The 21,529-nt window shown below is 50.8% G+C and overlaps 1 protein-coding gene across 3 annotated transcripts in view; it reads left to right on the forward strand.

Annotated features, from left to right (window-relative positions):
* The first annotated feature begins 875 nt into the window (after positions 1–875).
* Positions 876–21,529, forward strand: part of ADD2 (adducin 2) — a 42,162-nt gene continuing 21,508 nt past the window's right edge. The window contains exons 1-3 of one of the 3 annotated variants that reach the window (XM_081961248.1): positions 876–1,134; positions 19,696–19,906; positions 21,132–21,267. In XM_081961248.1, coding sequence (XP_081817374.1) covers positions 19,724–19,906; positions 21,132–21,267 — 319 coding nt within the window. In that variant the 5' untranslated portion in view covers positions 876–1,134; positions 19,696–19,723. Of the gene's footprint in view, positions 1,135–1,322; positions 1,567–19,695; positions 19,907–21,131; positions 21,268–21,529 lie in introns of those variants that run through there. The other 2 variants (XM_081961246.1, XM_081961247.1) reach the window with 2 other exon arrangements.

The raw sequence follows: 21,529 nt of genomic DNA on the forward strand, positions 1-21,529 counted from the left end.
TTTCAGCTCCTTGAAGGAAGAGCCGGAGAGGCACCCAGAGACCCAGACCGACACCTAAGCGGGACCCGAGCGGTACAAGCGGAAGCCGCTCAGCGGCAGGGAAAGGCAGCCAGGCGGACACATACCACCGGCCTCTCGGTCTGACCGCCTCGGCCAAATCTTTGCCCCGCGGCCCGCCTCAGCGGCTCCGCGAGTCGACTCCCCTGTCGCTCCACCGCCCGCAGGCTTCCCCAGCCTCCTGCCAGCCGGGCTTTTTGCGGGTCACAGCCGGGCAGGGCCCGCCGCTGCTTTCCCCCCGCCTGGCGGGTCGGGGCGCATGAGCAACCCGGCTGCCTCGTGCCGAGAACCGCCACGCTCGCCCAGCCGGCTGCGAGTCTTGGCGAGCCCGGCACGCGTGGCCGGCCCGGAGGGCTCCCGGCCCGTTCCCTGGCGAGACAACGCAACGGGCGCCCCCCGGCCGGCAGCAGCGCCAAGCCCCCGAGAGCCTCGGGCTGGGAAGGCGCGGCCTCCGCCGCCGCCCCGCCTTGGGCTCCTCCTCGCCTTGAGCCGCAGGCCGAGCAGGTGCGCCTGGCGGGGCTTTGGCGGACCAGCAGCCGGTGAGGGCGAGGGGAGGCTGGGCTGCCTGCACAGGTGACCCCGTGGCCGCAGTCAAAGCGAGGCCGAGCCGCCTCTCTTCGCTGGCTCTCCGGCCGCGCGGCTCCCCTGGGCTGTGGGCGTCGCCGCCTCCCTCTGCGGCGGCTCGGCTCGGCCGGCGGTGCAGCGGTGCAGCGGCGGGCGTGGCGGGGGTCGGGCGGGGGCGCCGCGCCGCCTGCGGTTGGGCCCGTCTGCCGCCTGGGGGCGCTCGGGGAGGCGCCCTTTTGTCGTCGCCGGCCTCGCGGCACCGAGCCGGGTGCAGGTGGCGGCGGCGGCGGCGGCGGCGGCGGCGGCTTTCTGCAGCGCGGGAGAGGAGCGCCGGCCGAGGCGTGGCGGAGGCTGCGGCAGCGAGGCGAGGCGGAGCCGGGCGCGGGATGCTGTGAGAGGCGCCTCGGCCGCCGGCCGCCTAGGAGGGGCTGAGCCGCGGCTGGCACCTGCCAGGACGGTCCACGCGCGCCCGCTCCCTCGCCCCTTTCGCAGCGGCATCTCGGCAAATGTGCGGTAGGTTTTTGGGGGGCAGAGGGGGTCGGGGGAGGCTGAATCCCCGGCCGCTTCCTTCCCTTTGCCCGGCAGACGCGACTCGGAAACTCCCCAAAGGGCTCTGCGAGGGCTGAGACGCGCCGCTCCCTCCCGCGACAAAGCCGAGAAGCCGGCCGCTGCCCACCCGCGCCCGGCCCGGCCTTGCCGGAGCAAGAGGACCCTCCGGGGGGGAGGGCGCTTGGGGGTCCCTGCAGTTTCCCAGAGAGCGGCCCCGCCCGATCCGGGGCTTGTCAGCCGAGCGGAGTCTTTGCTGGGCAAAGGGGGCTGAAGACCCCTCAGTGCCATCCCAGGCTTTGTGCCCCCCCGGCAGCCCCCGGAGAGAGCGCGGAATGGGCGCTTCCTCCTTTTGTCTTCGAAGTGCGGGGGGGGGGGCGCCGCCTTCTTGCAGGGCTGGTGAGTCACCCTCCCCGGGGTGGGGCTGCGGGGGGGGGGTCCCACCTGCCCCTCGGGCTCCTTTCCCATTCGGCAGCTTCTCTTCCAGGCCAGCGGAGGGGGGGCGCCCTCAGGGGAGATGCGCATCCCAAGTTGTTGTCTTGGAAGCCGCTCAGGATGCGCGAGGGGCAGCTGGGCCGGCGGCTGCGATCCCGACTCCCCTGGCTCCCCTGGCTCCGGCGGGGGCTGCTGGTTTCCAGGGGGGAGAAAGGGGGCCCCTCGGCTTCTCAGGAGGAGGCCGCTGCTTCCTGGAAGCCGAAGATGCCCCTGAGGGGGAGGGGATTTCTCTCTCTGTCATCTGAAGCAGGACGGTCAGAATCTCACCTGCCACCTTCGCCCTCAAAAATGGGAACTTTTTCCCCAGCTGGAAGTGGCTGACTGTGCTATTTCAGCTCAAAGGGGGAAGCAGAGATGGCCAGAGCTTATAGGCAGGTGGTTGCAGGGTTAATGGAAGCATAGTTTATTCAATTAATTCAGTAGCCCAGGTTCAGCCTGAGCTATAGGACAGAATTACAGGATAACAGGGTTGGAAGGGACCGTGGAGATCTTCTAGTCCAGCCCTCTGCTCAAGCAGGAGACTCTACGAATCCAATCAACAGCTGCTACCCCTTTCTCCCTTGCAACTGGCGGGGGACGGGGGGGGGGCTTGGCTTTTGTACTCCAGGTTTCTCCCCGCCTTTCAATAGCTCAACAGCCCTGATGCTTCGGAGAGGGGAGAGCTACAGGCTTCGTGCTGAACAGTGGAGCACTTACAATTCCATAAGGAGAACCACCACAGAGGCCGCCAGGGATCTGCAGCAGACCTCTTAACGCGAGATCCAGGAATTTGCGTCTCACCTTTCTGCCATTGGCAGTAGAGCTTGACCACTGGAGCGTAAAACTCCTGGGGCTAATTTTGCCACCTCCTTCCTATCCAGGCCACCTTCTCCCTGCTCCCCCAGTCCCTGCCTGCAAGGGCCACAGGTGCCTAGTCAGCCTTCCTCTTTGGCCTCCGTAGCTTCATTTCATGTCTTGCCTGCAGAAATGACCGCTTAGACTTTCCCGTGTCACATCACCCTGAAGGAAGGGTTGGCATTGCGCAATATGTCCTTGCCGTGATAGGTTCCAGCTGCCAGCGCTCCCTGTGCCTTAGAGAAAGGCCCTTCTCTGTTTCCATGGTTATACTTCAGCTTTAGACATTAGTGGATGCCAGAATGCAACCAACACACATGCTGAGTGATGGAGAGCCTCTGCTTGCAGCTGCTTTTGAAAGGAGAGACGCCGCCCGGAGGTCCTTCCGTTGCCCTCCTTCCGTTGAGTCATAATTATGGCCGTTCCATTGGAGGAGCAGGGGAGCCTGCAGGGTCCCCTCGGAGTGGGATTTTTCCAAAAAGGAAATCTGATTTTTAATTCCATGAATGCTAGAAGGGGGTCACTTGGAGAACCTGAGCATTTGGCAGGGCAGCATCCACAGCAGCCGCAGTGGCAGATGTGCCTGTAGATGTGAAAAAGGGGCCTTCCACAACCCCACCCACCCCCCCTTGCAGGTTGCAGCTTTGGAAGCTTCCTGGGGAGGGGAGGGAATAGCTCTAGATTAGAAGATGGGGGCAAGAAGGGGGGGTCTTTCTCACTTTGACTTTGCTTCCCACAGGAGAGGAAGCTCAGCTGGCAGGTTTCCCTTCGGAGCTTGGCCCAGGGACGGGGGGTCATCGAGATCCAGGCTACTACTCAGCTGCCTGGAATCAGACGCCCACCTTGTGCAAAGTGGAAGTAGACTAGCCAGGGGCGGCAGGGTTTGGTTGCTGGTTTCAGGACTGAGCCGATGCCCAGGGCTGCTTCTATGGGTGGGAATTACATGATTTACAGCATTTATTGAATTTTATCTTTCTGGGCAATACAAGAGCTAATTTTCATCACAGAACCAACCCAAATTCTCCCAGGAGCCCCCACCGCCAAACCGGCACTTTCACACCTGGGCCAGACTCTCATAGGAAAACCCACTTGGCTTTGTTTGATTTGTTTGGTAAATTTACACGTTTTGCTCTCAATAAACTGTAGGTGATTTGATCAGCACTCCTCACTTAGCACCATCCTGATGGGGTGAGTTGGGCTGCATGAGTCCTCCAGCCTCTTCACAGTGGCTGCTCCGTCTCCTTCCACTTGTGCCAGTTTCTCCCCCGAAGCTGTCCCAGTGCGATTAGCCTTCCCTGGGCAGCCCCCTCATGGCCCTTGCCCATTGCTGTCAGGGGAGATCTGGTTCACACTCTTGCAACCATGAAGTCAGGAAAGCCGAGGCTCAGAACGAACAAAGTCTTGCAACAAATTTCAATAATAATAATAATAATAATGATAATGATAATGATAATAATATAATCACCGAAAATCAGATGGTCAAGATCCTGTGGGATTTTCGTATACAAACAGACAAAATACTAGCGCATAACACACCAGACATCACACTGGTTGAGAAAAAGAAGGTTACAATCATAGACATCGCAATACCAGGTGATAGCAGAGTTGAGGAGAAGGAACATGAAAAAGTCGCGAAATACCAGGACTTAAAAATTGAAATCCAACGATTATGGCACAAACCAGCAGTGGTAATTCCAGTGGTAATCGGCACACTGGGTGCTATTCCAAAAGCACTGGAATTACATTTAAAACGGTTAAAACTTGACAAAATCACCATCAGTCAAATGCAAAAAGCTGCACTGCTTGGATCTGCACGTATATTGCGAAAATACGTTACGACGTCCTAGGCCCCTGGGTGGGGCCCGACTAGTAATCAATGCCAAATCCGGTGAATCAACTGGCCGCTGTGATACAATCGAATAATAATAATAATAATAATAATAACAACAACAACAACAACAGGTATTACAGGCAGTAGAGAGAACGCAGAGCTGCTGAATCCATTCTTTGCATCTGTCTTCACCGAAAGTTCAAGAAATGGGTCAATAACTCAATGTCTCACTTAGCAACAGAAATTTTGGGCTCCATTGTCATATGGTGAGGACTACCTGTATCTGTCTGGATTTGCCCCTCCCTCCTTCCCTCTGATGCCCCAGGGAGAAGGGGCAGGCAGTAGCATCCTGCATCACTCTGGCTTCTTCAGGCCCCAGGGATGTCCAAGCAGCTCCCAGAAGGGCCGTCCCGTGGTCCCCAGCAAGAGAACAATTGGGCCACGAAAAGCAGCACACATACCCCAACTCCTGCCTCTGCGTTGGCCAGAAAGAAACCAAGCTCTGGGTTCAGCTTCCTTGGGGCCATTGAGGGCCGTAGCTGGAAATAGGGGGATGTCTTCCGGGTCAGGATTATGTGAGGAGAAAAATCCAGCTCTGCTGGAAGCATGAAATCTCCGGGGTCTTATCCGCCTAGCCTCCGCCAGCATAGAGATGCCTCCTTCCCTGCAGCCGAAGCTTCTTGGTGGCTGATCCTGATGCCTGGTGGGGCCTCCATCTGACCCTTTAGAAGTTTGGCCTTTGGAGTTGGACTAGAACCGTCTCATTTGATGATTGCATTTTATTTTTTTATTTTTAGCACTAGATTAAAGGGCATTGAAAAAGTTGTATGGAAAAAAGGAAATTACATGTTGCTGCTAGTCAATAAGTTGACTTTCAGCTCTGAAAATTCTGCCCTGGAGCTCTTTGGGCATGGCCCCAATAGTGGACAATTTGCCTCTTCCAGGGCTATGGAAATGCATGGACAAAACGGCCTCTTCTGTTGGATCGTTCTTTTGATCTTTGTCTCTTCTCTTTGAACGGCCAATGTAGGAGCAATCTTGTAATGCTGAGAACTTAACATTATTCTCTCTTTTAAACCAATCACAAATCTAGAATAACTGGATTAGGAAGCAAAGAACATTATTTGGAGAATGAGAGTTTACTGGGTATTGAACTTGGGGTGCACAGTTGCTGAGGAAGAAGAAATACGGGCCAGCCTATCTATTGGGATGGAATTCCAAAGCTATGCAGGCCCAGGTCAAAGATTATTAATTAATAAAATGTATAATTGCTTTTAATGGTAATGTACAATTAAATATATTTAAATAAGATGGCTTCCCTTTTTGTCACTTAAAAATTAAAAATTAATTTGTGGAGGGGTGTACAGCCACACTCTCAATATATGTGGTACTGATATTCCATGCTTACAATTTTATATAGTTTTAATTATGCTACATATTTCATTTCATTCATTTTCATTTTATTAGATTTCTAGACCGCCCCCTCTCCCCGGAGGGACTCGGGGCGGTGTACAGGTATAAATTTAAAAAACCCATCCAGACAATAATATACATAATTAAAATTAAATTAAATAACCCCTGTACAATTTATAAAAATTAAAAAACTAGCCCATAAAACCAATCATAAAATTTAAAAACCAAAACTGAGGTGGGAAGGCTGGAATTAGGCCAGGCTGGCTAGCTGGAACAGGTGGGTTTTTAGCTTCTTACGGAAGGATCGGAGGTCCGTGGTTGTTCTAATGTCAGGGGGAAGGTCATTCCAGAGGGTCGGGCCCATCACAGAGAAGGCTCTTCCCCTAGGCGTCGCCCGCTGGCACAGCCTAGTGGACGGCACCCGGAGGAGTCCCTCTCTGTGAGCGGATAGGCCGAAGGGATGTATGGGGCAGGATACGATCCCGCAAATAACTAGGTCCTGTGCCATGGAGCGCCTTGAAAATGATGGTCAACACCTTGAAACGCACCTGAAAAGCCACAGGCAGCCAGTGTAGCCCGTGCAGGAGAGGTGTTACGTGGGAGTAGCTAAAGACTCCCGAAATTGCCCGCGCGGCCGCATTCTGAACCAGCTGCAGCCTTCGGGTGCATCTCAAGGGGAGCCCCATGTACAGAGTGTTGCAGTAGTCTAACCGGGACGTCACAAGCGCATGAGTGGAGCGCTTGTCGGACACATGGATTAATGGGTTGTGATAAGAAGCCAACTGCTGTCTATTCCTCCAGAAGCAGAAACCTTTTTCCCGCAGGGCTCCTGGGAGCGAAGCCCCCAAAGGGGCCATTTGCCTGTAAGGGCAGCAGGGGAGGCTTGCTGGGGTCTCTCCTGGGAGCTTTTGACCAGGAGAGCCAGAAAGGTTGCTGGGGAGCAGCAGTGAGGTTCCACTGACAGCGTCTCCGCACTCAAGAGCCGTGTATAATTATTGGGAGCTTGTGCTGAGATGGTTTCATTTGTTTCATTACTATTTTTTACAGCTGAGAAAATGATACTTGCATTCCATAAAAATATTAACTCTTCTAGCTGTGTGACCTTTTCAGTCAACTGCATTTCTTACTCATTTCCTGAGCAGAAGGCTGATATTGCCAAGAAAACGATGTGGGCACATCCATTCTAGAGTCAAGGTAAACCTGGGGGGGAGGGGGGGGACACGTTGTCTTTTTGCCTTCCCTACAGACCGGAGCCTAGAGGAATTAGAATTTACTCTCGGGGTGGGGGGGTGGGGGGAGCTGTTTAGTGGACTGTCCCCAAAGCTTTGACATGGTGTCAGGTGATGAATCTCCGTCTAGAAACCTGAGGATGGGCTCCACGATGGGCAGCATTTCAAGCCCTTTTGGCTGCTGAAGAATGAGGAAGAGAAGATTGCTGGTTGGGTTCAGCCATCGTGCAGTTTAATATGAATTTGGCTGAGTTTGTTTTATGACCCCATAAAACTCCTGCTAGCTGTAAATCGCAGTTTATGCTTAGCACGATGTGTGAATATAGCCAACTACGAAGAAGAAATCATGTTTAAGCAAACTACGTATATGTCTAATCCTACGTTCTTTGGCAATATCAAGGAGAAAAGCTACACAGACTTTAGTAAGAGGTCTTCAATGCTAGCCTGGGTTAAATACAAGTAATTCTTGCTTAATAGCAGTAGATAGAAACCAATCTAGAGAGACGCAACCTAGAACTAAGGAGGAAATTTCCTGACCGTGAGAACCATTAACCAGGGGGAAAGCCTGACTCCAGAAGTGGTGGGTGCTCCATCAATGGAGGCTTTTAAGAAGGGGCCGGGATGGACTAGAAGAATGTAACTGATGAAAGTGGTCTATTTTTTTAGACTAGACAACGAGGAAAGCCAGGGACGCTGGCTAATCTAGAAGAATCCAATGCAATACAACAAGCTCACTTTCCCAATTTACAACAAGCAGAACATTTTGAGAAGCTGAAAAAGGTTCTCCACGTGTTCTTTGGGCAGGTTGTGTTTCAGAAACAAAACGCTGTTGAGCAAGGTGTTAGCGGTGCAAGTGCACGTGGAATAACATCCTTCATGATTGATCAGGTTGGACTTTAGATGCATTATTAAGTTAAATGTGTGTTTTCAAAACACTGGTGTACAAACCTTAATAGTCGGTTTATCAATGGGTAGAATGGATTTTAACCACTAGATAGTTTGAGACAGGCTGATGCTGCACCCGCATCCAGGTTTGCGACAGTGCAGCATTGCTTCAATTATTGTTGTGCCTTGTAAGTCTTTGCAACAAATGCAGCACTTGGTTTAAAATGTGGATGTTGAGGCAGGCCTTGCAGTGCAAGTGGGGGAAGTGTTGGAGGAGTTATGCATGTTTGACAGCCTTTATTGCTGCAGTTGTGGGCTTCACTTGCTGCTCTGTCTGTCTGTAGATGTGCCCCCTCTGCACAGAAATTAAATTAATGATTTGTCAGGATTTCCGTGGCTGCAGAGCTTTGGAAGGAAGTATTTCACGGAATCCTGAAATTATGGAGTTGAAGGGGATTCACAGGCATCATCCAGTCCAACCTTTCGCGAATGAATCGTGCAGGGTGCTCCAGGCGGGGTCTCCCCAGAGCCGAGGGGAGGGGAAGGAGGACTTGGGGCATTTTTGCAGGTGATTCTTCTAACGCAGCCCAAAACTGCATCCGCCCTTCTAGCGTGTCTCCTGCGACCGAGTCACGTTCGGCTGGTTGTCGGAGTCCACACCCAAGTCTCTCTCTGCTGTTGTGCTTCCAGGCCACAGATCCCCCAAATCGTTTGCGTGTCCCGAAATAGGATTCCTTACGTTTCTCCCTGTTGAAGCTTCCAACCTGCTGGATTAGTCTGCAATCTTCCTCTGTCATTTTGAGTGTGGGCCATACCTCCCAAGGCTCCATCAATCTGATAAGCAGCCATCAGACCTACCATTGAAAGTTGCATTTCTCCTCCCTCTTTAAGGGGTCAATCCAGTCCGGCAAAGGGGTGGATTTCTTTGCCTCTTTTTTCCCCATAGAATTCTCTTTTGCAAATGCCAACCTTGTAGTTATTTTATGTCTGGAATCTTCCTCTGTCATTTTGAGTGTGGGCCATACCTCCCAAGGCTCCATCAATCTGATAAGCAGCCATCAGACCTACCATTCAAATTAAACTTGTCAAATAATACTGAATAGTAGACAACCTCTGAAGTAGCTCAGGGCAAACACCTGAGAAAGCTCTCCATGCCTGTCTCCTCTTGAGATTTCTTGCCTGGGCTCCTCTTCTCTGCCCCAGGAGTTTCCCTGCCCCTCTCGCTCCCAGGAAAGCAGCCCTGTCCCTTTGCCCGTCTCCAAAGCTGGGGTGAAAACACACGCGCGCACACACACACACACACACACACACACACACACCAGTTTGCACAGAATGAAAGCAGAGTTTACTTGGCCCTGCTTAATAACATTTGGGGAATACATTCCAGAATGATGTGTTGAACTGAGCAACATGTACCCAGTGAACGAGCCAGAAAGCTGAGTGACAGGTATACAGAGTGAGCATCAAGAGATTTTATTTCCTTCTGAGCCTCTCTTGAAAGTTGCATTTCTCCTCCCTCTTTAAGGGGTCAATCCAGTTCCGGCAAAGGGGTGAATTTCTTTGCCTCTTTTCCCCCCATAGAATTCTCTTTTGCAAATGCCAACCTTGTAGTTATTTTATGTAGCGTCAGAAGCAGCAACAAAAGTGGGGCTGGTGGACGTGTGATTTCTTGGCATCAGGTGGTCGGGCATTTTCCTGTGGATTCTGTGCAATTGCTCCGCCCTTCCCTTTCTCCTCTTTTGTCCCCGTATTGATTTTCTCCTCCCCTTCGTGCTCAGCCTTTCCAGCCCCGTGAATCGGTTTTGATCGCAGGAGGTCACAATCTAAAGTGCCTTTCCCGAAGCTCTCATTAACTCCTCATAGTGGCTGCGTGGCTGTGAGGAGGATCTAGGCGTCCTAGTGCAGCCGTCCCCAAACTTTCCACCTTGCCGGCCCTGTCCGGGGGAGGGGGGGGGGACGAGCAGCGGGCACCTGCGCCTGCCACTGGCGTGAATGGCGCTTCGCTGAGGTGAGCGGCGGGCGCTTGCGCTCGCGTGTGATAAGCTCCACTCCCACGAGGGGAGGGCCCCAGAGGCTGCTCGTACCTGAAGCCCCGTCCGCGCCAGTGGAGCCTCGTGCGGGAGCTCCAGCGCCTGCGCTCAAGGGCCCTCCTCGCGTGGGGCTGGAGCTTCGTGCGCGCTCACAAGTCCAACTACGAAGAAAGCAAATTATTCATTCTCTCTTGTAATTGTGGGAAGTGATTCCTGAAGTGAATCTAAACTTAAAAATGTTTTTTTGTAAAATTTTAGTGACATGAATCCAGTTATTATATTTTTATTGGGAGCCACTTCGAATGCTTTTATGAACGGTAATATAGAAATAAACAAGCACATCATTTCCATCTCGGGAAAAATGCAAAAGACAAAAAAAATTTAAAGCATCCCAAAGTAGGTGCTATGTCAGATTGCAAAGGAAGCGATTTTACTACCAACATAATCCTTGTTGTGAAATAGAGTCTCGTTTCTGCTGCTAGTATCGTAAGCTGTTGAATCACACAGACATATACATGTTTTAATTTACTGTCAGCTGTTAGGCTCAATTTCCCTTTGAGGCCAATTAAAAAGGAAGGTTCTGTTGTCAACAAATGCCATGTAATTAAAGGCAACCCAGATGCAGGGAGCTGAGTTTCCAGATGGCTGGCTTTAACTGCAGAGAGCCGATGGGCTCTGGGGCTCCAATCCACTCTCCTTGAGCAAGGCTCACTTAGAGTGGATCTGCTCCTGTACTCCAGCTCCTGTAAGCATACCAATAGGTAGCAAACCCCACCCTCCCTCATAACTGATGACGTTCCGTAGTTGTGTCATGAAATGTCAGCACACAACCAACCAACCTCACAGAACTCCATTGATCTCCATTGCCTCAGTTCTTTGGGAGATGAATGACAGAGATCAGGGGACTGACTCATTCCCCTTTCAGAGCACAAGCTTTTGGGGAGCCAAGTGCTGAGCTGGCTTCCGAATCTTGCTGAAGGCTCAAAACCACGAAAAATGATAAAACCGGTTTATGCCGCACCAGTGAGACCCCACTTAAAACGTTGCATCCAGTTCTGGTTGTCACAATACAGAAAAGATGCTGAGACCCCAGGAAGATCAACAAAGATTATTTTATTTATTCAATTTGTTTGCCCCCAATCTCGTTGCTATAAAGGCTCTGGAGACTAAATCGTATGGTGACGAATGGTTGAGGGAACTAGGCATGTCTTTTTGAAGAGAAGGATTGGGGGGGGGGGAGTACATAATAACTGTCTTCCAATGGCGGAGGGGCTGCCCCAAAGGAGACACAACCTATTCTGCAGAGCATCTGAAGGCAGGAACAAGAAATAATTCCCTCCATCGTTGGAGCCATTTGAGAAGAGACTGGACGGACATTTGTCCAGAATAATATCAGGTCTCCTGCTTGACCAGGGAGTTGGAGAAGGCGGCCCCTGAGGCCCCTTTCTTGGGCAATTAAAAAAAGGTCAAGATGGCAACCCTGCCCCTTCTCCCCTGTGCCATGTCCTGGCTGCCCCCCTGAAGCTCCGGCAGCAGCCTAGCCTCCCCTCAGGTCTTCCGGGTGGAAAGAAAGGCCCCCCCACCCACCCACCCTCCCCTGGAAGAGCAGGAGGAGTCCTCTCTCTCCAGCAGGGCCCTTTGCACTGCCGACAAGCCCTGCGGAGTCTCGGGGGGTCTGGCCACCCCATGTTTCTTTCCGTGGACACCCGGTTTAGGTCTGAAGAGTAGCTTTAGATACAAGCAGTTCAGGAGGGGATTGTATGGTGCCCGTCAGAAGAGGGGGCACCTTTCCACCCAGGTCCCCCCGTCAGCCCTCCGCCCTGATACCCTGCTGACTTTAAGGGAGGCAGGGCAAAGATGCAGCAGGATGTGCCCGGATGAGAGCCACCTGCCAGGCAAGGCAGCCCCTGGGAGGTTGGTTGTGAGGAGGAGAAGTCGTCGGAGTGTCACCCTCTGCCAGTCCAGGAATACTGAGCTGGTTTTTGGACACTAAAGCAGGGGTCAGATGAAATGCTTGCTTGACTTTTTCTTCTTCTTAGCAAACAGGTGCATGCTAAGCAAACGTTTTAATCCAGAAAAAGGAAATGCTCACGTGCCTCAAAAAATCAGAAGGATTTTCCAACTCACATAAAGTTTTGAATAAAAATCCTTAGTGGGGAAAGGGGCCCCCGACTCCCCCCGATCTCTGCTGCCATGGAGTAATTTCTCTCTCCCCCTGCAAGGCCTCCACGTGCCTCAAGCATCACACAGTTCATCCCTGGTATTAATGGGGTGCCAGGATGAGGGCCGGTGTGACTGAGATGATGGGCCTTAGAAGAGGCACCTTCCGAATATAAATGATTGATTCAAGGTTAGAAATCCATTCCAGGCCCTGGGATTGGATGATCTCTCTAGAGAGCCGCTCTTAAATCTACAGGCCGCCGTCTCGCTGCCGCTTCTCCTCCATCCAAGGACTCTTTTAAATGCCAAGTTCAGTGCGGGGATGAAAAGCCATTTCTGCACGGAGCAATATCTCAAAAGTTAATTGTGCCTCTGGAGGCGTGAAACCCACAGACTTGCTTTATGCTCCGGGGCGTCTCGAAGAGCCGGGCGAAGGCAGCTCTTCTCTTGAAGGACTGCTGCCCCATTTCCCTTCTCAGCCTCTCGGGGGGTTGCTCCAGGCTCTGAATAAGAAAGAGGGACAAAGAGGACAGTTATTCCTGTCTAAGGATTGCTGGAGACCTGTGCAATCAAGGATGCAAGCAAGTTTAAAAAGTTGGATGTCGAAATAAAATCCGGTCTTGAGACAGGCGGTTCAGATATTTTCCAACATTTGCCTCAGTTCTGAGTCACCAGCAGCTGCCTGGACCAAGGGAATATTGGCTCCCCCAGCAATTTCAGGCTATCACCAGGTTTCCAAAGCTGGTCCAGCCACCCACTTCCCTGAGATGGAGGGCACTTGGCCAGATTTGCAGAAGAAGACAGCAGCATGGAAGGTTGAGAGTTCAATCTTAAGCAGTGACAGATGATATTTCACTATCAGGGTGCAAAGGGAAAATATCTGCTGTGAACACGTGGGTGTCAGGAAGGGCATCCAGCCAGGAAACACTCATGTCAACTGTCCTAAGTGGCACATTCTAAAAAAGGAATTCCTGGTCCAGAGATTTCATCAAGACTAAAACCTTATTAAAAGATCCATCTAGGTACAGCAGAAACAAAGTCAGTTCTGAGGTTTTCCCATGAAAACCGGCATAGGTTTAAAAAAAACCTTTTCTTCCCTGGGATCCTCCCACAGTCTTATTGTCCACCAATTGCAGGCAGTGCTTTTGTTTTGGGAAAGTTGCGCCGTTTGAACAGTTCAAGGAACTTGACCTGGGTGCTTCTCTCTTCTCAGGCAGCAGAAGGCTCTCTCAGGCATCCCTTAGCCCTCCCCCCCCCACTCCCTAGGGATTTACCAATACACTCCCCGCAGGATTTTTGAAAGATACAGCACAATGGTTCTGTGTAACATCTGCCAATTCCTTCAGAACTCTGGGATGTAAACCATCAGGTCTTGGTGATTTATATTCTCAGGATCAGATAGGTTTTCTCTAATGATAGTGAAGATCACAACAAATAGTGGCAAGTTCTTGAAGAGAAGGCAGTACCAAACCATCTTATTTGTCTCTTGAGAAACCTATATGCCGGTCAAGAAGCAACAGTGAGAACTGGATACGGAACCACTGAGTGGTTCAAAATTGGGACAGGAGTCTGGCAAGGCTGTATACTGTCATTCTGCCTGTTTAACTTATATTCAGAGCCCATCATGAGAAAGGCAGGGGCAGACGAATCAAAAGTTGGAATTAGGATTGCTGGGAGAAATATCAACAACCTCAGATATGCAGACGATACCACTCTTATGACAGAAAGTGAAGAGGAACTGAAGAGCCTCCTGATGCGGGTAAAGGAGGAGAGTGCAAAAGTTGGCTTGACGCTCAACATTACGAAAACTAAGATCATGGCATCCGGCCCTCTCAATTCCTGACAAATAGATGGGACTGCAGCCAAGAAATTAAAAGAGGCTTGCTCCTGGGGAGGAAAGCGATGGCAAATCTAGACAGCATCCTAAAAAGCAGAGACGTCACCCGGCCAACAAAAGTGCATATAGTCAAGGCTCTGGTTTTCCCAGTTGCAATGGATGGCTGGGAAGGTTGCACCTTAAGGAAGGCTGAGCGCCAAAGAATGGAGGCCTTTGAGCTCTGGTGCTGGAAGGCCATCCAACCGGTCAGTCCGAGAGGAGATCAACCCTGACTGCTCTTTAGAAGGCCAGATCCTGAAGAGGAGACTCAAAGACTTTGGCCACCTAAAGAGAAAGGAGGACTCCCTGGAGAAGAGCCTCATGCTGGGAAAGATGGAGGGCAAAAGAAGAAGAAGAAGGGGACGGCAGAGAATGAGGTGGCTGGATGGAGTCACCGAAGCAGAAGACATGGACTTAAATGGACTCCAGAGGAAGGCCTGGAGGAACATTGTCCGTAGGGTCACAATGGGTTTGACACAACTTCGCAACGAACAATAACAAATGCCATCACTTTGCTTAACAACTAATTCTCACAACACTGTCAATTTATTTACTAAGACTGTATTACTATCATTCCTAGTACCTATCACTCCCCACTTACGACTATAACCATGTTGCTTGTATTTTTACAATGTATATTGTTTTATTTGTTTCCTAGTATGATTTGATTGCTTATTAGTAACCTATGACTATCACTAAGTGCTGTATTGATGAATGTATTCTATTTTATTTTTTCTTTATGTACATGGAGAGCATATGCACCAAAGACAAATTCCTTGTGTGTCCAATCACACTTGGCCAATAAAGTATTCTATTCTATATTTTTCTTGCTTATTTTAGTTTTTATTTCTAGCCTGTCTTTTACAGTTAGGTTTTTTGGCAGGTGGCTGTGGTTTCTTTTTGTGTGAAAACTGATGGTACAAAGAATGAGTTAAGCAGCTCTGCTTTGTGAGGGGTCCACAAATATTTTCACACCCCTCTTTCTGTACAGGTATCTGATGTGATTTTGGCTAGCTTCCACCTGCTGCTTCCTATCTGTTAGAAGGCTTATGATTCCTTTGCAAGTTTGGTCAGGCACAGCTGGCTGAATCAGTTGAGGGAGAAGAATAGCTGGAACGATGGGACTGAATGCCGAGCTGAAGTCTACAAAAAGGACCCTTGCAAAGGTCCTCGGGGATTGAAGAGGTTGCAAGATGCAGTGCGGGACCATATTGACAGCATCATCTGCCGATCTGTTTACACAGCAGGCAACCTGCAAGGAGTTTAAGAGCTTAATGCTAATTTGAATTCCAGGCATCCAAGCTTTATAAGAGCAAGCCGAAGCATTTGTCAAGCATGGGGCCAAGGTTTCCAAGCTAAGCTACTCCCTGCGTGCAAGGATTGGTTGTCCCCAGAGGCTGCTCCAGCACCCATGTGCGTGTCTCAAGCCTGCAAGCTGGCAGCCTGAATTGTGTCTCCTGCAGCTCCTCCTACGTCAGAGGAAAAGAAAACTCCCTTCAGCTGCCCCGCTCCAGAGACTTTGCAGCTGCCCCCGGCTGGAGAATTCTCAGCACATCTGAAGGGGCCAGTTTGGGAGGGGGGTTTTGGTGTTGCAGAACTGAGCCCTTCATTACATCCCATTTTTCCCTTCCAGATTCATAGGCAATCGGGATCCAAGCAGATGGCGCTCTCTTTTCCTTAAATTTCACTCGCAATCCAAAGCCTCTTCATTTTCTCTGCAATAATAGCTCCACGTGACCAGCGTAAGTTCTGTTTTTCTTGCCTGAAGTGCCATTAAGAATCCAAGCTTCTCTCTACTTACACTAGATCAAGTGAGTAGAATGGATCAAAGCATACATTTGCTTTGAATAGCCACTAGCATGCCATCTTTAGATATTTGCAGCTAATTTTGCAACAGGAGGAGAAAAGAAAAGGCAGAAGCCATCCAAGACCAGTAGACTTCTGGCTTGCACGCTCTACCCTTCCTTCATGGACTCTCCTTGGGCTCCCCAGCCAGAGCCTCAGGGGAGACCCTGGCTCTGCCCATTTCTCTGCCTAGAGTCCTAGACCCTGATCCACCCTCCTGGCCTGGTGATGGGCACAGAAGGGCTTGCAAGAAACATTCCTGTCGATTTCAGATGGGCAGCAGAAACGGGATTTGTGGGAGTTTCATTTTGTCTGCTTGAATGCTCTGCTTCCCCAGAGGGCACCAAGTCACTCTTGAAGTCTAGGAAGTATCAAAAGCCCTCCAGTGCTGCGGCCGAAGAGTTCGGGAGCCCTGCTTCACGGGATCAAGGATCATCTTCCAAAGACATGGAAAGTCCTGGCCTCCAGTCAGAGGGGAGCATTTTTTTCAACCTCAAAGGCGCATCTGCTGAGGAGTGGATGGGCAACTGCACCGGAGACAGACAGGCCAAAGCGGAGAAAGAGCCCATGGAGAAGTAAAATGTTTTTAAGACCGGACTGGATCTGACTGGAGTAGGACGTAGAATCCTGGAGTTGGAAGGGACTGTTGAGGCCATCCAATCCAACCCAACTCCTGTTCAGCACAGGAACCTCAGTTCAAGTATTCCGGCCTCTCCTTAAACACCGGATGAGAGATCGGAGGAGGAGGAGGAGGAGGAGGGGGGGGGGGGAGTTTGAGACTGCAGAGGGAAGAGCGGCTTCCCCCTTGATTCTGCATGTCAGAAAGTTTCAAAAGGGGATCGCACGACCCTGGAACACAGTCATGAATACGAGACAGTTGCCAAGCATCCAAATTTTGATCACATGACCCCTGGGATGCTGCAAAGGTCATAAGTGTGAAAAATGGTCATGTCACTTTTCCAGTCCCACTGAAACTTTGAACGGTCACTAAATGAATGGTCGTAAGGCAAAGACTACCTGTATGTTCAGGATTGCAATTACCAATATATTTTTTTCCTGATTCAAATCTTTGGAGCACAAACCTGCATCGGCCTGAAATTCCAGGAAAGAGTCCCAGTCAGGGAATAAGACTTCAAGTCCCTAAAATCTATCCGTGGCATCTCACTGGGCCTTTTGCAAGGAAGTGCTCGTTATTTTAACCTCATTTAAATTGAGAAGGCCCCTTTAATGCAGAATCGGAGCACATTTTATCTGGTGAGAGCCTCCATTATTCCGTGTTCTGGGCTCTCTCTTCCTTAGCCTCCTCCATGTCCATCCGTCTTTCTCCCAAGCTTTGAGGTGGAGAGATTCAAAGTCCCTTCGGAATGGCTCTGAGGCCAGGTTTCAAAAGAGCCCTGGAAACCTGGCTGGGTCTGTCGTCTTGGTGGTGGTGGTACTATTATTATTATTAATTATTATTATTATTATTATTATTATTATTACTATTATTATTCAATTGTATCACAGCGGCCAGTTGTTTCGCCGGGTTTGGCATTGATTACTAGTCGGGCCCCACCCAGGGGCCTAGGACGTCGTAACGTATTTTCGTAATATACGTGCAGATCCAAGCAGTGCAGCTTTTTGCATTTGACTGATGGTGATTTTGTCAAGTTTTAACCGTTTTAAATGTAATTCCAGTGCTTTTGGAATAGCACCCAGTGTGCCGATTACCACTGGAATTACCACTGCTGGTTTGTGCCATAATCGTTGTATTTCCATTTGTCGTTTTGTTGGCTGGTCCACTTGTAGCCCACTTGTCGACGGATGCCCAGGGACCTCAACATCCGCCGCGGCCCTTGTTAACCCGCGCGACGACCGATGCGGTATAGAATTTTTATTCGTTTCTTTCACCATGTTGTATGGGTTGGCGAGTTTTTTTATGGGGCCAGGTTGCCAACCTGACCCCAACCCTCCTCCTTTCTCATCCGGGCTTGGGACCGGCAACGGCGGAGTTTTTAGTCAGTTTGTGAAATTTCGCTGTACCCACTGATCAAGTGGTCGACTGTTGTCTTGGTGGTGGTGGTGGTATTATTATTATTATTATTATTATTATTATTATTATTATTATTATTATTATTTTAAAGATGAAGAAGGTTGCTGAAGTGGAAGAGTTCACTTAACTTTATGCGTCTGCTCAGTTGTGAAGAGGCAGTGAAGCAATTATTCTTGGGGAGATTTTCATCACCCTTGCACTGCAATTGGATGACAGAAGTGCCCCCCTTTTTTCTGAGCCCTTGGGTTGCTTTGGGGTTTTGTCACCTTGTACAAATAATTTAAAAAAACATTCCTGCTTTGGCCCTGGAAAGATTTTGTTTCAAAAAAAGGGGTTGGGATCCGTTCCTCCCCTTTACTTTTAGAATAGAAGGGATGTTTTTTGCATACACGAACAGATGCAAAGCAAAATAAAATCTCCTAGTTTCTAGCAAATGAGGTTGAGTTGTTGCTCTTGCAGGTAATTCCTTTTTTAAAAAAAACGGGGAGGCAATTCATTCTTAATTAATCAGACTCATCAGAGCTCAGAAAGCCTGTTGCTCTTGCAAATAACATTTTTTTTCATGGTTATAAAATGCAAAAAAATCCCGTCAAACGAGAGGAAAGTTCAACAAGTGTGTTAAAATTCCTTCTTCTGGCTTCTTTGAGTGTGATTCAGAATGGTGTAAAATGCTGGCCCCACGTTATCCAGGACTATGGCAGCCTGCCGGGTGTCTGGCCTGGCCGTGGTTCACCCTGAAGTCCCGGGTGGCAACGTGGCCTCTTCAAAAGCTGCCCTCCTCTTCCCCAGGGGAGGCTCGGGGGGCAGCGATGCCCTTCTCTCCCTATGGCATGCCCCCCAAGCCCCAGGCCTTCTCCCCTGCCCAGCTCTTCCAAGGGAGATTCTCATCAAAGAGATGGGCATCTTTTCTGGCCTCAGTGAGCACCGCCTCCCCCCGTCCTCTGGGACCCCCACTATTGGGCCAGCTGGATCATTAGGGAGCTCCCCATTGTGCCTTGCATATAGAAAGGGCCTGGGCATTTCTCCCGGGTCAGGGGCCCCTCCAGGCCCATCCCCAGGCCTGCTCTTTTCTGGCAAACCCCCTCCCAAAAGCGCTTAGAAAAAGGCGAGTTCAGAAAGACATTCGATGCATTTAGGACGCAGCAAATTCTCCTGGGCTGGAAGGAAGACTTTTCTAGCTTCCAACTTACTTTAATACCAGTCTTTATTTTTACATGGTAACTAGGCAACAGGCACCGTGCCTCCATCTTTAGAGCGTGGGAGGGAGGCAGCAGAAGCCGCTCTTGTCCTGGAGGGGCAGGGAGAATGGAGCCCAAAATGTACGTTGTTACATGAGACATCTAAGGGAATTTTGCCGCATTTTACGACCGTTCTTGTTACGGTTGTTAGGTGAATCACGGCAGTTGTTAAGGTAGTGACACTGTTGCTAAGTGAATCTGGCTTCCCCGTTGCTCGTCAGAAAGTCACAAAAGGTGGTCACATGACCCTGGGATGCCGCAACCGTCATAAGTATGAGACGGTTCCAAACATCAGAATTTTGATCATGTGACTCTGCGGATGCTGCAATCTTCGTAAGTGGGAGGAATGGTCATAAGTTGCTTTTTCCAGTGCGGCTGCAACTTTGAAAGGTCACTAAATGAAGTATTGTAAGTTGAGGAAGGGCTTTTCCCAACCAAATAAATTCTGGTTTCATGGCAAATGAGTTCTTTTCCAGCTACCAAAACTGTCGGTCAATGGACGCAGCCTCCCACTCTCCGGGAATTGGTTGGGTAAATGTTTCACCCGAGGCAAAATTGAGGGTTGGGCTCCAGATTTGAATTCCTCTGTAGAGGCCCTGAGCGTTCTGCTTGGAGATCCCGTCACGCCCCTGAAATGTGGCTTTTGGTGCTTCCTTGCAGTTCCCCAAAGTTGAACATCAGTTTAAAAATGAGTGACGAAACCATCCCCGAGGAGGTCTCCTCGCTCCCTGCTGAGAGCCAGCATTACTTTGACCGATTCTCGGAAGACGACCCCGAGTACCTGCGCATCAGGAACATGGCTGCGGACCTGCGCCAAGACTTCAACCTGATGGAGCAGAAGAAAAGAGTCACCATGATTCTGCAGAGCCCCGTGAGTAGATGCCCCCAGAGGGGTCACGAGCTGCGGGTGGAGGGTCAAGGCGAGGGCGGAGGACCTCTGCATGGTGGGAGGGCCACGTGGCCTGCCCCGGACTGGGCTGTTAGGATCCGAAGGTCTCTCTTCAGGCTGAATCCCCCAGTCTCTGCACTGGGCTCAGGAGCAGGGGAGGAGGGAGCCAAAGAGACGCCCTTTGCCCTCCTGGGCTGAATTGCCTGGGCTCAGGGGGGAAGCGGGGGGAACCCCGAGCTCAACGCTTTGGGTCTCCAGAGCCTCAGCTGGTTTCCAGAGCTGCATCCCGGGCTCTTTCCTCTTGCTCTGGGCTGATGGCAATGGCTCCAGGGCCTCAGCCAAGGGGGTCCAGCAGGAAGCAGGGGAGGGGAGGGGAGGGGAGGGAGAGAAGTGGAAATAACTGCTCTTCCTCTTCCTTGGCCCTTTTTGGCTGGTGCAGCTTTGCCCTGCTTCCTTGGGGTTTTTCCTCCAGTGATCATTCATAGGATTCCTGATGATTGTGGGGAGCTTTTGATGCGGACATTGGATAAGATGCTGGGCAGGACTGCCAGCCTCGGGCTTGGCCCAGGGAACTGACGGCAGGTGCTGTGGAAGAGAGGAACCGCAGGGGGTGTATAGCAGGGCTTGTTGGTAGATCTCCAGAAGGCCTGCAGTAAGATTTTCAGAAGATTTTTATGGAAAATAAGAGATGAAATTCGGGAGGAGAGTTCCAGTGGAGAAGGATATTTTTGGATCCCCATAAAATTCCATGCTCAAGGCACAGTGATTGCACAGTAAAGGCCGTCCCTGGGACAGACACACGCGGAGGAGGGGGGATTGTTTAACAGTAAGAACAGAATGGTTTTCTGCCATTCCTTGCAACATCAGCCTGAGCAAGAAAGCTTGGGAGAAAACTAGGAGGAGTGACGTTTGTGTGGAAAGACTTTGGACTCAGTTGGGGTCCTGGAGAGAACTTGGGGGGCATTTGTTCTCGAGGCAGTGAGTGGGTGACCCTAAAAAGACAAACATTCTGACAGCTGTACTTGAAGAGGAAGCCAGTGTCACAATTCAGCCCCTGACAGACTTCAGCTACAGGGAATTTCAGTCTTTGGCCTTCAAGAAAGGCCACTTCCTATCCCAGGGGAGCATCCGAGAGCTTCTCCGCCCACGTGACAAATGCACCTGCCCCTTGGAAGCCACCTTGGGATTTATTCTGTGGTGTCTTCAGTCTTTTAGGGAGGAGCTGGAGAGCCTCATCCAAGAGCAAATGAAGAAAGGAAACAACTCCAACATCTGGGCCCTTCAGCAGATAGCCGAGTTCATGGCCACCACGGCTCCGTCCGTCTTCCCTCCGCCACCCTTGAGTACGTTGGTCTCCCGTCCAGGGTCTCTGGGCCATGCTTCTGCGCAGGTGGTCCCCCTCTGCCACCCTTTCCCCTGACGTTGGCTGAGCTCCTTGCCATTCCCCCGCCTGGCCTCCCCTGCCCACCTTCCTGAGAATGGCTCTCTCTTCAGCTTGTGGGGTCGTCTCTGACTGGGCTGCTCTTCCTGGAGTTTAATTCTGCTAATTCCTGGATTTTATACCCAGATCTCCCCTTGGCCTCCAGGTTACAGAGGGAGGTACAG

This window comes from Natrix helvetica (genome assembly GCF_964273705.1).
Source record: "Natrix helvetica genome assembly, chromosome: 8".
NCBI classification, from domain to species: Eukaryota; Metazoa; Chordata; class Lepidosauria; order Squamata; family Natricidae; genus Natrix; species Natrix helvetica.